Genomic DNA, 15,601 nt, shown 5'->3' with positions numbered 1-15,601 from the left:
GTCTAACCAACGTGACTCATGTTGAATTGCGTACAACTTCAACTAAGACGTCTTTTATGTTTAACCCGCCCTCCACTCTGTATGCTCACTGAGTCTAGAAAAACATTTATAGCTTGGCTCCTGATCTTTCTGGAATTTGGGACGCAGTCCAGGAAATAAAGAAAATAGGGAAAAAAGAGTTTAGAAATTGATTTTTAGTTTAAAAATAATTGCAGAAACCCATTTAATTCATGGAAATTTCATATTAAATCCAAATGAGTTCATTCCAATTTCTATAATTCTATAATATTATTTTTTATCACATAATACCTCTGTTTTGTCATGAAAACAATAATAAAATTGATTTCCTAATTAATCCTATATCAAATACATAGAAACTTTGGAAATTCGTAACTTCCCCATTTTAATTCCAAATTGAACTGTTCCAGTTGTGTTAGTCTCGTATGAATATTTACTACACAGTAACAACATTGATTATACCATGTTTCATACTTTTATAATTAGATATTTATTTATCCTACGTTAATTGGGTTAATCTATGTCTATTGGATTAATTTATTTAATATATTAATATAGTATTCTAACTTTATGGTTATACGATGTTTGACCATTAGTCTTGTAAACACACACACTTAACTTTTTCTTTAAGCAAAAGTGTATGGTGGTACGTGTCCGATGACTAACGATGTACGAGGGAATTTCTTCCAGTACGTGTGAAACGTGCTCTCCAATAATGAGACCATGCAAATCGTGACATATATCAAAGTCTGCATGATACTGATGGTTGCAATGTAGTGGTGAAATAGATAGATTATAAATAATAAAATTTATGTATGGTCAGAATCACAAATTGATTATGAAACATTTTCTCATAACGGTATAACACATATTTTGTATATAAGTTATCGTAGTATACTGGTATTATATATTCCCGTTTATGTTCTTGGTGCAGATCCCTATTTCTTATAAATCTTATCTCTACTATTCCATTCACCTCTCTCTCCTCTCCCACATTTAAACGGTAAAAAACTAAAATTATGCAAAAATAAAGATTAATAATTTGTGAGTCGTGGCAACGCACGAGCACCTGACTATGTTTGGTTAATGCATGTCTGATTTCTGTTGACGAGTGTTTCAAACAACAGCTGTAGATTTGAGGCAGTCAACTTGTGTAGGAATTGGTGGTGACCCGTTCAATATCACATATACACATTTTGAGATTAAGGCCTCATATTTTAAGCAAAAGCCTTCCTTTTTTAAATCTATTATGAAATATCTTGTCATGGATTTTGTACTTTGCTCTGTGGAATTAATCCCTTGTCTGGCATTATCCGGTACTTGAATACTTAAAGTGTATTTTTTTATTCCAAATGCTACATACATATGTTTTTCAGTCAACACAACTCCATCTCATTTTGTAGTTTTCTTAGTGTTCAATACTATTTGGATTCTATTAAGTCAGAAATAGCAAAGATAACATAGAAAGGTGGACTTCCAAATGCAGAAGCAATTGGAAAATTGTACATCTTATGCAACTTGATCGAACTGTTATATTTTAGATCTTTTGTTTAGCATTTTTTAATCCACATGTATTTCTCTATCGTATAAAACTCTATATTGATTCTTTAAAATAATTTATATGAATTTGATAATGTTTGTCACAACTCACACGAATTCTGTATACCATAATGAATTGATGGTTGAGAGACTATGCGCGAGGCATGCAAATTAACAAGATTCATACAAGCGTCGAACAGTGTGCTGATGATGATCAGAGACACAAGGGCAGCACATGATTAGATCTTAACATGTTTGGCTTCCGAACAGGCTTTTCTCCAGATCCCCAAGGAAGAAGAAGATCCGGTCAGATATATGTCGATGCTCATCCCAACGTACATAAGCTATCAATGGTATTATATGTTCCCGTTGCAACGCATGGGCACACAACTAGTTTTGTTATGAAGTCAACTACATGTAATGAACACTCATTCCCTCGAAGCATATCCAAGTTCAAATGAATAGAATGGTCTCTGTACATTTTCAGTGCAGGATGCCATGTCCGTTGCAAAAAACATTCTGAAAAAAATCCAAAACTCTTTCGTACATGTTGGACTCCTTTTTAACTCATACTTTTCTCGAATTTTTTGTTAAATAAAGTATAATATTTTTTATTAATTTAATATCTAGTACGTTAAATATACGTTCACTTTGATATTAAATTTATTTTTATGAGTATTTTTATGAGAGGGTCCATCACGGTGGTGTGTCAATCACCGATGTACTACTCTTAGGAACTGGCCCACTTTAACTATCAGTATAATACTCATGTGTTGTGACAGTACACAATCATATTTATTGGTTGGGAAGGACGATATCGTACCCACAATATAATCAACGGTTGAGCGAAGTAAACCAATCATATGGATCATCTCAAAAAATATCAATAATAAATAAATTTAATATCAAAGTGAGTATATTGTCTATAGACCAGATATTAAATTGATAAGAATAAATATTATATTTTATTTTAGCCAAAAGACCGAGAAAGTTATGAGTTAAAAAAGAACACAATTCCTATTTGTATAGAGCTCTCTATAGCTCGTCCTCCTCTAGCTAACGGGGTGCTACTATATATGTACGACTTTCTATATATATGGTGTAACAACCTTAATGACTTATAACTCAAGACATTGACTCCATATAAACACATGGTATGGTTTTTAAAGACCCACGACATTTCCCACTGAGCCTGTGCCCTTTTATTTTCTCTTAGACACGCGCATTAAACACACAATTCATGGATAGATAGAACCATAAAAATGTCTCTGGCTATTGCACAATAATCTGATAGAGAAGAAAATATGCCTTAACAATTACCAAACAAAGGCCATGCAGAGATTCATGCATGAGTTGAGCGGTGTCCAGTATCGTCTTGCGTCATGCACGAGGGGTGGTTAATTCCGATCCAACTACAAGAAACAGATGAGCCAATGAACAAAATGCCTCGAACAATAGACATCCACTACGTATCTGCCATCCACGCTTTGCATCGAAAGGCCACCAACCATCTCTATCTCGTTCCCAACTGGCCTAGCTCTAGTGAAACAGTACACGCTCACCTTCGAATGTAGCTACAATAAAATACTCACCAAGGACTCATCGCAAGCACGCGACGGCCTTGTAGCTCCTCGCTTCTGAGGAAGCACTTCTCCTAGCCGCTAGCAATGGCTTTTGATGCTTCATCTCTCTTCTCTGCCACGACGCTCGTGACAATGGCACTCATCATGCTCATCGGCGACGGTAGCACTACGTGCCACGCCGTGCGGTATCTTGCTCACGCCCCGCCCCCCGTCGCTCATGTCATCGTCCCGGGCATTCCTGTTGTGCCGAAGTCGCCGATCGTGTCTGTGGACACCCTTCCACTGATGCTCGCCATACGATAGTTCGGTGGGCGCCGTGCCACAGATCCACCGAATACCCCCTACTGCCCCCTATGTCAGCCGTAGTACCTCATCGTCATGCCAAATGTGACACTGCCACCAATGCCCACCGTCGTGCCGAATGTGTCAACCCGCCACCGGGGTTCTTAAGACCAGATCAGGTTCACGCGAACCGAGAGCACAGATACACCACCGTCCAGCCTCTTGCCACGGAGGGTACACGCTACTCTCGCCACCGCTCCACGCCCATTCCATGTTATCTTATTCTGGCCTTAGTCTGCCCGAGGCAAGGCTTACCCATGATGAGGCATGTGACCAGTTAAAGGGTCCTCGGTCATCAAGCCTACATCGAGACGGTCCTTAATCGACTCAGACGGAGACACTACACCGAGACTCCTTTCTCGTGCAAGTCACCCGCCCGGTCTCAGCTTAATCATTTCAAACCCAAAGTTTGGTACCTGGCAGAGGTACATCTTTTCCGATGTCCACCATCAAATTTTATTTTCGAAAACATCCCACCCACTTTTGCCACATCATCTTTTGTAAAAACAAAACATTTTGTTTTTCTAAAGCAAGGCTAAGCATCAAAATCTTTTGTAAAACGGGTGATCAAGGAAGGTAATCAAATTCAAGGAAGGTAATGCAGGAATTGTTTTATCAATCAACTCCTATCACCTAATGCATCAAGCAAGTGAGAAAGATTTTAAAACATCAAGGAAGGTGGCAAATACACTGGGGCTTGCCTTCGTTGATAGGTGAGTCAGGCTCGGATCCGCATATATCAAAGTAGAAACAATTTCCTGCCTGAGATTCCGAAGGTGGTGGTGTCTTCTCTTCGGTCACTTCGACTTCTTCTTCGTTTTCTAAATATAACCATATAGGTATATATAAGAATGAATGCCATGTAATGCTCATGAGAGTGCAAAGATAATAAGGATTTATTATCTAAAGTCTTGAATACAACTTTCCTTCACGAAACTCCGAGAACTTAGGGTTTCCGCAGTCAGTAAAGGAGTTCAAAGGGCAGGGGGTGGGGTTTTGGGTTCTAAGTATCAAACAAGGTCCAGATCAAACCAAACTCTACCCAAGGATTCTAAATAATGTGTAGAGCTCATATAAAAAGTTTGGGCATTTTTGGAATTACCATTTATTTTCTAAAAATCCAGAACTAATGTTTTAAGCTACTTTAAATACTCCAAAATTCCCTATTTGTCCTAAAAATCATGAAACTATTTTTATTAAATACTATGGAAAATAAGAAGTCTAGGAAAATTGGTTTGACAATTTTAGGGTTTTCTACAATTTTCTACAATTTCCTAAAGCTTCACTGAAAAAGAAAAAGGAAAAGATTAAACAGTGATGGGCCAGTTTTAGCCCAGGCGGCCCAACAACACAGGAAACCGGGGCGCGCCCGCGGTGGAGGCTTTGCAGAAACGCCCTCGGGGTTTTGGCTAACCATAACTGGGTTCTATTACTATTACACTGAGTCGCTGACGGTTTGCAGAAGAGCCCTCCGGTTTCTATTTCTTCGCAGGAGAAGATCCACGACGACGGTGAGCGCGGTGGAGCTCCGGCGAGCTAGCAGACCGGCCTAGCGGGGCAATGACTAGCGTTCCCGAGCGGCGGACACCAAATCCGACCTACTCCGAGCATTTTCCCTAGGCTAATTGCACGGTTGGTGAGCTATCAAGCTCTGTCCACGTGAACCGAGGGTGTGGTGGACAGATGAGTGCGTTCCCGGTGATCCCTGGCGGTCCAGTTCAATTAAAGGGGTCGAGGGGTTTACGGGGTACCTAAGGATGCTAGAACAAGCAGCAGAGGGACTCGAGCTAACCTGAATCGAGCTGGCCGCGACGAGCTGATCTTCACGGTGGCAGGGATCGAATTTGGGGGAAGTTCGAAATTCACGGGCTCGGGTGAATGATTAAGGGTGGGAGCGGGTGCTATGGCTTCACGATGACATAGCGCAGCTGCCCCGGCCATCAATTTATAGAGGGCTTCGACGGTGGCGCTCAATTTGGCCGGGCAGAGTTGGCGGCCGGAAACATGGAAGGATCATGGCGCAGTGGGTTCGTGTCCTCAGTCGTGGCGAGCTCACCGGCGACGATTTGACGGCTGTAAAGAGTCATGTCGATGCGACAGAGGTGTTCGGATACGTGGCACAAGGCCGTGCGACGGGAGTCACCGGCGTTCTTATCGGTTTCCACCGCGGTGAACACGGTACGGTGGCCGGAATTCTTTATCGGCTGGAGTTTATCCACGGCGGGGACCCTTGCTTGATCCCAAGTGCTATCCACTCGGTCAGCACGAATCACGGCGACCCAATTCGCGAATCCGTGCATAGTGGTCGGCGGCGGCGAGAGTTATCCACTCTGGTGATATTTCCAGTATTGTACCATGGGATATGTTCATCAGTCGGTCTGACAGACAGAGTTTGGGCCTCATTTTCTCTCAGATTCATATAGCAACTCGTCCAGATCTCTGCAGCAAAATTGTGGAGCTACATACCAGCTACAAATTTGTTATGGGAATCATGCCGAAACTTGCACTGGATCATGTTTAAATCCAAGTCCAAAGTTAGCTCTGTTACACTGAAGTTCTGAATTTCAGAGTTCCACCAGCCTGACAGTCCAACTTTGGGCTTAATTATCTCCAACATCTTCTCAACAACTATGCTTACTCTCTTAAGCAAAGTTGTTCTCCTTTGTTTGGTCTACAATTTTGATGTGGTGACCTAGGGCAAAACCCTATAATTTGAAAGATACAAAGCTCAAAAGTTGAGCCCATAACACTGTTTTCTAGACTTAGAGTGGAATCACAATTGGGGTCTTTTTGCAAATTTGTCCAAAACTGAGGGTTTGGCTTGCAAATTTTCATAAATGTGAACCATGTGACCTTATATGCTTTAACATTGTAGTTTTTACACTTTAGTCCAAATGGGCACTACTTTTGCACATAGGCCCCTAGGGTTTGGATTTAGGGTTTTCCAAGGTTTCAATTAGGGTTTCTGGTATCTCAGGGGTATAAATGTAATGCAAGTCCATTCTTGGGAGCATTTTATGACTATTCCACTAAAGCTTTTGGGTTTTCTCAATTTGGGTCATGTTTTACCCTCCTGGTCCCTATTTAGGGTTAAGTCCCCTATTCCAGGGTTCTATTTGCAAAATACCAAAACAGTACAACTTGTTTGAAATTTTTGCCTAGTGAATGCACTCTAGGTGTGTCAAACATATGCAATGCCAATGCTTATGATGTCATGCTCAAGTTTTAGTAGCAGTAACACCAGGGGTGTTACATCCTTCCCCCCATAAAAGAATCTCGTCCCGAGATTAAAAGTCCTAGGGTAAGTAATGGTAAGGGAAACACATCCCGTCTTTATTTCCTTATTCTTGGCACAAGGTAGGGGTGGTTTGGGAATTTACTCCTTTATTACAGCAGCTATACATGCTTTACAAATTACAAGAGGCTAAAAAGCCTAGGAAATTCTTATCTAAAAAGTCTTGAGTTTCCCATGTAGCCTCATCCTCGGAATGTTGGTTCCACTGTATCTTATAAAACTTGAGAGTTTTTCTTCGGGTAATCCTGTCCTTCTGATCCAAGACTCGAATGGGATGCTCGGAATATGTCAAGTCTGGTTCAAGGACAACATCTGTCACTTCAATGGTGCGATCGGGAACCCGAAGACACTTCTTCAATTGTGACACGTGGAACACATTATGTACAGCAGACAAAGTTTCGGGTAACTGAAGTCGGTATGCCACTGGCCCATATCTTTCAAGAATAAGAAAAGGACCAATATATCGTGGTGCAAGCTTTCCTTTAACCCCAAAACGCGACACGCCTTTCATTGGCGAAACCTTTAGGTAGACATAGTCTCCCTCAAGGAAATATAAGGGCATTCGTCGTTTGTCTGCATAACTCTTCTGACGAGCTTGAGCTTTCTTCAAATTATGAATTATTCTTTGAACTCTTTTTTCAGTCTCTTTCACCATATCAGGCCTGAAGAAGTACCTTTCACCAGGTTCAGACCAATTTAGCGGAGTACGACATCGTCGTCCATATAAAGCTTCAAAGGGTGCCATCTTGATGCTTTCTTGATAGCTATTATTATATGAGAACTCCGCTAACGGCAAACATTCATCCATTTTTGTGGGAATTCCAGAACACATGCCCGTAGCATATCTTCCAGTATCTGGTTCACTCTCTCAGTCTGTCCACTGGTTTGAGGATGATAGGCCGAATTGTGGAGCAATTTGGCACCCAGGGATTTATGAAGTTCTTCCCAGAATTTGGATACAAATTGAGGTCCACGATCCGACACTATAGTCTTCGGAACACCATGCAAACTGAGAACGCGAGCAATGTACAATTGGGCATAGATAGTAACCGGGTGATTTGTCTTGACTGGTAGAAAATGAGCAATTTTTCGTAAGCCGATCAATTATAACCCAGATAGAATCATACCCTTTTGTAGTCCTGGGTAATCCCATAATGAAGTCCATACTAATATCTTCCCATTTCCATGTTGGGATAGGTAAAGATTGTAATGGACCAGCAGTCTTCATGTGTATGGCCTTGACACGTTTACAAGTGTCACATCTAGCCACATAGCGTGCAATTTCAATTTTCATCTTTGCCCACCAATAGAGACGATGTCAGCCAGAAGAACGCATAAGGTTCCATGTGTGCAATTTGCTTCTTCTGATGACACTGTACTATCTGAGTCTGTTGGGTGGGCGGCAATTATGCAATTTTACCCAAACAGAATCAGATGCACCATCTTGGGTAAAACGCACAGAAAGAGGTTTACCAACAAGTGGTTATAGTAAGTTCATAGCACACGAGACGGGTGTGAATGTCGAATAACATCACGGTCAACTCGTGTTAGCCAGGGAATCCAAGCCCACGAAAGGTGATATAGATTCAAGAAAATCACCAGCAGAGGGATCTGTAGATGCGGACTTTGCAACCAGTCCATTTTATCCAGCACTAGTCATGGATCGGCATGATCACACATGCAGGAACAGCACGCGTGAGGCGGTCGAGGCGCGACTAGAGCGATAATTAGGTGGTTACTGGTTGACTTAATTTGATTTTGGTAAGTACTTTCTTTAGGGTGGGTTGAACCAAAGTGAGTTTAGACAATTCGATAAAACGATCCCTAGACTCAGCCTTCGTTCATTGGGCAGTTACAAGTTAGTCAAAACCAACTTGTTGAACTACTTTTGACATTAAGCAAATCCTCTCAGTACCATTGGTAAGCCAAGGGTTGAGAGTTCACTCTTTGTTAATAAGAGATTATGTATGTGGGTAAAAATTTATTTTGTCAAGTTGTTCATCCGTTTTTCTCATGCGAGATGAATTATCCACTTGGTTAGGGAATACATGGATTAAATAAGAGAGCGAATGAACAAACTCCTGCATTTCAGCAGCAGGGGAAGCATATCTCTATTTTGGGAGCTAATCAGTTGTTTTCCAACACTAAAAAGCTCCAAGGCTTCACCTTTACATAAAGGATGTAAAGGTAACTTGTATGAGTAGTCACTACCAAGATCAAAAGAAATAAGACCACACAGGAAAGTGGTATGCCCTTTTGATCCAACGGAAATGACAGATGTTGCTCGATCTCTTCACAAACAACATAGAAATTGTTTCAAGGAAAGGTCAATGGAAGATAACACATCAGTGTAATTCCATAATGGATCATGACTAGAGACCTCGATACTGGCATGCGCCAAGCAGCAAAATCCTGTGTGCACATTCACAGGAGGCTCTCAGTTTCGCTGCAGCACCATAAGTTCTTAACCATGACACCATTACAAAACTGGCACCAATAATGAATCTCATGAGGTAAGAGCAATTTGCGCAAAGATAACATATCGATATAGTCTAATAATGGATTATGACTATTAACGGTGATACCAACGGGTGCCAAGTAGTGCAACCATGTGTGTGCATCCACAGGAGGCCCTCGGTTTTATCGCGGTGCCATCGGTTTTAGTCATAACACCATTGCCAAACGTAACCAATAAGAAATCTCGTGTGACACTAATGGATTGAGCAAGGGTGACAATATACAAAGAGATACTCCACCAGTAAAGATGGTTACAAGTAGAGTGTGGCAGAACCTCCCAAGTTATTGGGCCCACATACACCTGTCTTTGTCCCAAAGACCTCAGACAGCTATGCATGTGCACCAGATAACTTAACAGGATCTGTCCGATTGCCCCAAGGACATCGGATAAACCACTTACAACCAGAACCGCGAGATTAAGTAACACAAATCACACACACCAATATTGTTGCAGCGGAAATCTTACTACCAAATTTTACAGGTTACAAAAATTTTACTTTAGTTTATCGGAGTGATTACAAAAGTATAAGTTTGAAATATATATGCTAGCTCAAGGGATCATCCTCAATAAGAAGTATAGAAGAAGTACTTAGACTTATAAGAAGGCCGAGCCCACCGGCACTTAACACCATCACAACAGCACAAGGTTAGAACCTGAAAAACAACAGGGAATAAAACCCTGAGTATGGAATTACTCAGCAAGTCTTACCCGACTAAGGAAAAGACTCTCAAGGGTATGCTGGATAAATGGGAGTCAAGGAGAGGCTTTAGCAAAAATCAACTTATACTTTTGCAGAAGTAGCTTACTAAAGTGAGTCCTTACTTTCAATCTTTTAACGCCATATTAAGTATTAATAGACTCTATTTGCATCTAGTCTAATTTCAACATCTCATCAATACAACATCATTTTTATCCATAGTGTTCATATCCTGACTTTAGGTTGTAGAAAAGTGACCAAGTCTTCATAACCGCGAAGGTACGGCGATCCGAATCGATAATACTCAGCTGAGGATCTCCAATCACACGACATATGTAGCACTTAACCCTTGCATATGTCAACCCGACACCGGGGTTCTTAAGACTAGATCAGGTTCACGCAAACTGAGAGCACAGATACACCACTGTCTAGCCTCTTGCCACGGAGGGTACACGCTACTCTCGCCACCGCTCCACGCCCATTTCGTGTTATCTTATTCTGGCCTTAGTCTGCCCGAGGCAAGGCTTACCCATGACGAGGCATGTGACCAGTTAAAGGGTCCTCGGTCAGCACGCCTACATACGCATCAATCCTTAATCAACCTGGGTAGAACATCACCTGTTCCTAACCCAAGTCTCAATTTAAGTATTTCCATCCTCAGGATTGTGTCTGTTCCTTAGGATGAAAGAGCATCACAGGGAACTTTGCAGTAAGATCCCACTATTGCTCCAAATGAAAATATTCTTGCAGGTAGAAGCCATCCTCTCCCGGGTTAGACTAAGGACAACCTCTATCCACAAGATCTAAGCAAGGCTAAGCATTTTTGTAAATCATATTTTTGATACTTCACGGAAGTATCTATAAAGGTATGGATATCAAGGAAAGCAATGCATCAAAGGGTTCCAAGCAACTCCTATGAACCTAATGCACATTTCACTAGACTTAAAGTGTGCGAAAAGTATTTAAAAACACAAGGAAAGGGTTGCATGCACCGGGGCTTGCCTGAGTAACACTAGGTTAGTGTTAGACGACGTCCACTTGGCGAACATCTTCAGGTTTGTCCATTAGCGTCATCCTGCGGATTAGCCCGCGCTTGGAGTTGACTTGGGTTGTCTCCCGCATCACACGATTATTTATCGTCCTGAATGAAATGCATTATGCATATGAATGCATATAAAGAACAATAACACTAGATATTACGATGCTACGCAAAAGAGAAATAACCTATTTAATGACGAGACATTATGTACACTAGTTATCGATATATTGTTACTTACGACAATCATGTTCTTACAACCTAACTAAAGAGTCGAGGTAGAAATCAACATCCATAAAATTTGGACATCTAATACTTATAAAATTTGATAGAAGAACTTTTATTAACTTTCTAAACTAATTTACCGGTTAACCCGTGTATTATATATATCTACCAATATACTTATCACATAAACCTAAAATTCAACTTTAATCTCCACATCAAGTAATAGACAAGAGAATTCTCGCAATCGATTCTTCTATTTAATCCTACCATATATCTAGTTGACGAGAATAACGAACGAACTCACCAGACTAAGTTGAACTTAGACTTTCGCAAGAACCAAGACGTTCACTAGTTCATGCATCTCGTCGAACACTAGACAGGCGTCGCAGCATAGGGGCTGTTCTTACCATACAAACCTTCTGGGATTTCTTCTCCTGGGCGTTCACTGCTGGCAAGGAGACATGTGACGACATCGCGGACGCGTGAGGTGTGAACGAGCAGCGTGCCGATGAGCCCGACGACGCGGAGAGGCCGTGCTGACATCCAGAAGACGCGAAGATGGAGGATGCGGGCATCCGCGCCATGGCGATACAGTGCTCGACGAGGAATCCAACAACATATTTTGTTGAGCGGTTGGCGCATGACCAACACGACACAGGAACGTCGCGACATCAGAGTTGATGGCGAGGCAGGGATCCAACAACACACCGAAGGAGATACACCGGTTGATGGTGTCATGGACGAAGACATAGTCGAGGACCACCGACGCCGAAAAGTACTAGGGTCGTGGCCGAGCGAGATCCGGGCAGGGTTGACAGCGAGCAGTCTCGCGCGCACGACAACGCGATGAAGGCGAACTGAACGACGACGAGCTACAACATAGACAAGGCGAGACTGCGGCAACAGAGCTGCAGGACGCACAGAGAGGTGGGTGCCGAGCTGGAGCAAGGAGAAGCAATACCGCTGTGCGGCGTCCGATCCGGAAAAGAAACTGGGCGAGCTCCGAGTAGGAAGATAGACGGTCGGCAGAGGGATGCGGCTGCGCGCAGAGGAGCAAGGCGAGGAAGGGAGAGGAACGCCGGCCATGGAACCGAGCTCAGCAAGGAAGGAGCGTGCTCGCGAGCTGGGAGAAAGGAGCACGGCGCTGGGAGGGAGATGGACGGTCGAGTGGAGGGATCCGCCATGGGCGAGATCTGAGCTGTGGAGGATGCCGAGCAGGGAAGGAGAAAGGAGGAGTGCGCGAACTAGAGGAGCTCGAGCAGAGAGCTCCGAGCGGAGCTGGGACGGTGCACAGAGGAGGAGGCTTGGAGGGAGCGCGTGAACTCTCCCATGGCCGAGCGGAGTTCACCTCTGCCATCACTAGCCGCCGCAAAAAAAAATCTGGGCACGCAGAGATGGAGCAGAGGAGGGTCGCACGGAGGGGACAGAGAAAGGCAGGGCGCGCCGTGGGAGACGCGTGTGGTCGGCCGAGCCAACGAAAGAAGAAGACCCGAGGAGGAGCTCGACCGCCACGGAGCCGCTTGGCTGGAGGAGCGTGCGAGCGATGGAGATAAGGAGAGCGCGCGCGTTAAAAAAAATCTGAGGGAGGGCGGTGGAAGGGATAGGATCTCTAGGATATTTATTTTTTTTAGATTTTTTCTGTATTCCGGAAATCGCAGATATTTTTCAATCAAGATTTTTAGCGACGAGCAAAGAATTGATGCGCGTTGTGGTAAACGGCTATACACATTATTTTCTCGGATCACAAAACGGAAAGTCCGAGGTTTACAATTCTGACGATATTTTGTTTGGATAGTTTTCGTGACTGTTTCGGGCAACACGGAAACAGACTGGATATCAGATACATTATTTGGACAGGATTTGATTTGTTGGATACTCAGAAGTGAGATGAATTTGTACCCGTCATTTATATCCAAAGTTTTGGATCGTCAAGAATGACAGACCGAAATAAACTGATTTCGGTACTAATAATTTGTTCGGCGTGATCCGACCGAAGTTAGCCGAAACAATATCTGCGAACGTATACGCGATTTTGTCTTCGAAACAGCGTGCTGAAGAATAAATTGGATTATAACCTCACGCACGATTTTTCTCAGACAATGCGCGATACAAATTTTTTTTGTCCCCAACATTTAGTTGTCGAGTACAAATTAATTTATCCGGGATAAAAATCATCCGAGTGGTTCGGGCTTCCGAATTCGTATTCGTGCGAGCGATGAATTTTAAATAATCACCGAACGCACCGATTTTCGGAACAACTATGTGCTGAACAACACGAAAATTTTGGAAGAGCCCGGATAGATGGAAATAAAAACGATGTCGCACTCGCGATAGATGAAACAGACGCGATATTAAAATCGTGATACACGAAGACGGTTAAAATTTAACATCTGTTTCATTCACTGATATTACGTACTTAAATCCACACTCGTTGTCGAGCGGAATATAAACATCTGGGGTGTTACATAGAGAGCCAAATAGATCATGGCCCGATGAAATGAACAAGGCATGGCCATAACCTAAACCTGATGAAAGAAGTACGATGGGAGACTATTAATTCAGCCCCAAGCATATTTCTATGCCCATCATAGCGATCACAAGGTCAAGGCTTAAGTTGGTATGCCTTCGATAGATATGAAGAAACCAAAGGCATCAAATTCAAGAAAAATGGTCGGACATGTCTTTCCTAGGTTGGGTTAATAAAGCAACATGGCAATCCGCAAGGAGAGGCCAACTATACTAGAGACCACAACCTGTATCAACTGAACAAGAGAATGGTTCTAGAAGGAGACATGACTTGAGATCCTTGTTTGAAGTCTAGGTACACTTTAGGTCCGATAAAGAAATTATCTAGGCATTTATTTGTATGGGTGTGGTCATGGAGTGATAACGAAAAATTCAACTTTGGGTCAGGTCATGGTTCACTAAATACGAATATAGCCTAATCTTGGGTTTAGGCAATCAAGTCACCAACTCTCCATTGGCCATAACTCAACCTGATGGTTCTCAGATCAGGGTTGAGAATTGCTTTATGATGGGCTAACCAGTTCATGCCCAAGATGACATCTATGTCTTGGCCTTTCAGAACAATCATATTAGTAGGAAAGTCACGTCCGACCAATGTTACGGGCACTTGATAAGCCACTTCTTTTCTCTTTTGGTAGCTTTACTGTTGGGCGTAGGAGACCATTCGTCAACCAACTTCATAGAGGGATGGGGTCCTGAAAAGGTTCAATTCACCACCAAGTGCTTCTCCCGCTACTCTAGAAGGTCCGGCTTCCATCCCGACAGGATCCGCAGGGACGTTCGGGTGCAGTTGTGAATACAACACATGAACTTCTTCATGTAGTGTATTATAATAGACCTGCAAGTTATCCATGGCTGAGCTAAGCTTCTCCACGCGGGCTCGAGCTTTGGCTTCCTTAGCCCAGGCGAATGGACGAGAGTTAACCGCCCAATCGAGCGCTAGATCTCGTTTCGCGAGTTGGTCTTGCAAGTAGCGGATGGCTGCTCTCAATTCGTTTATTCTTTCACCATCCGCGACCCATAGATCATTCCTGTGACGGAGTTCTGATTGAAGCAGTTCGACTTGTGCTTCCAGATCCCCGATAGGATCGTTGCTACCACTGCTACTTTCTTCATGTCTTGGGGCAAGTTAATGGCGGGGTACGCCAATGGATCTAGTAGATTTGCGCGCGGTCTTTCTAGTGCGCGGCGGCACTTTTTTTAAGGGGGACATCTTTATTAGCATAATTCTTAGCATGATGCATGTATAATTATAGAATCAACCTTAGTTGATTCACACCTTCTATACATTGCACTCTTACTATCTGGTCTTTAAGATAAGCTCTTCAGAATACTTAGATAAGAAGGGAAGAGATTTTCGAGATAAGTCTTTAGAAAATCTTTTTGAAGATGCCTCATAATATCTGCAGAGAAGGGCTTCGCTCCGATACCAGCTATGACGGAACCTCCCAAGTAATTAGGCCCACCTACAGTTGTCCTTGTCCAACGGACCTCAGACAACCCTGTAGGTGCCCCTGAATCACTTGACAAGTTCGGTATCTGCTTTTCTTACCTTTCCCAAGAGCGTTTCACCCGTCACGCAGACATTACAAGCATCGGAGTTACGAGAATGCGGAAGCAACTACATAAACTTACCTTTATTTTAAAGTAAGATAAAGTTGAATATGTACAGACCAGATTATATCCTAGGAGTGCGGAGTAATATTATTACATACCCAGGGAGGCAAAAACTCCTCCCGATAAGTTTTTACACAAAAGTCCTGAATGGAGGATCCTTTCCTCGCTCCCGCACTTCATTCCTTGCGTTCTTCCTTTGGTACCA

At 42.8% G+C, this 15,601-nt stretch overlaps 1 protein-coding gene across 1 annotated transcript; it reads right to left on the bottom strand.

Moving 5' to 3' along the window:
• Nucleotides 1-10,995: 10,995 nt before the first annotated feature.
• On the bottom strand, nucleotides 10,996-12,796 carry LOC109942331 (uncharacterized). Its single transcript, XM_020544249.3, has 2 exons — nucleotides 11,661-12,796; nucleotides 10,996-11,133 (listed from the first exon to the last, which is right to left on the bottom strand). The coding sequence occupies exons 1-2, from the start codon at nucleotides 12,337-12,339 to the stop codon at nucleotides 11,126-11,128; spliced, it is 687 nt and encodes a 228-aa protein (XP_020399838.1). The 5' UTR covers nucleotides 12,340-12,796; the 3' UTR covers nucleotides 10,996-11,125.
• Between the last annotated feature and the right edge of the window lie 2,805 nt (nucleotides 12,797-15,601).

This window comes from Zea mays, chromosome 9 (assembly GCF_902167145.1).
Source record: "Zea mays cultivar B73 chromosome 9, Zm-B73-REFERENCE-NAM-5.0, whole genome shotgun sequence".
In the NCBI taxonomy this organism is placed as follows: domain Eukaryota; kingdom Viridiplantae; phylum Streptophyta; class Magnoliopsida; order Poales; family Poaceae; genus Zea; species Zea mays.
The sequence above is the reverse complement of the archived record's forward strand: the minus strand, read 5'-3'. Positions and strand labels throughout refer to the sequence as shown.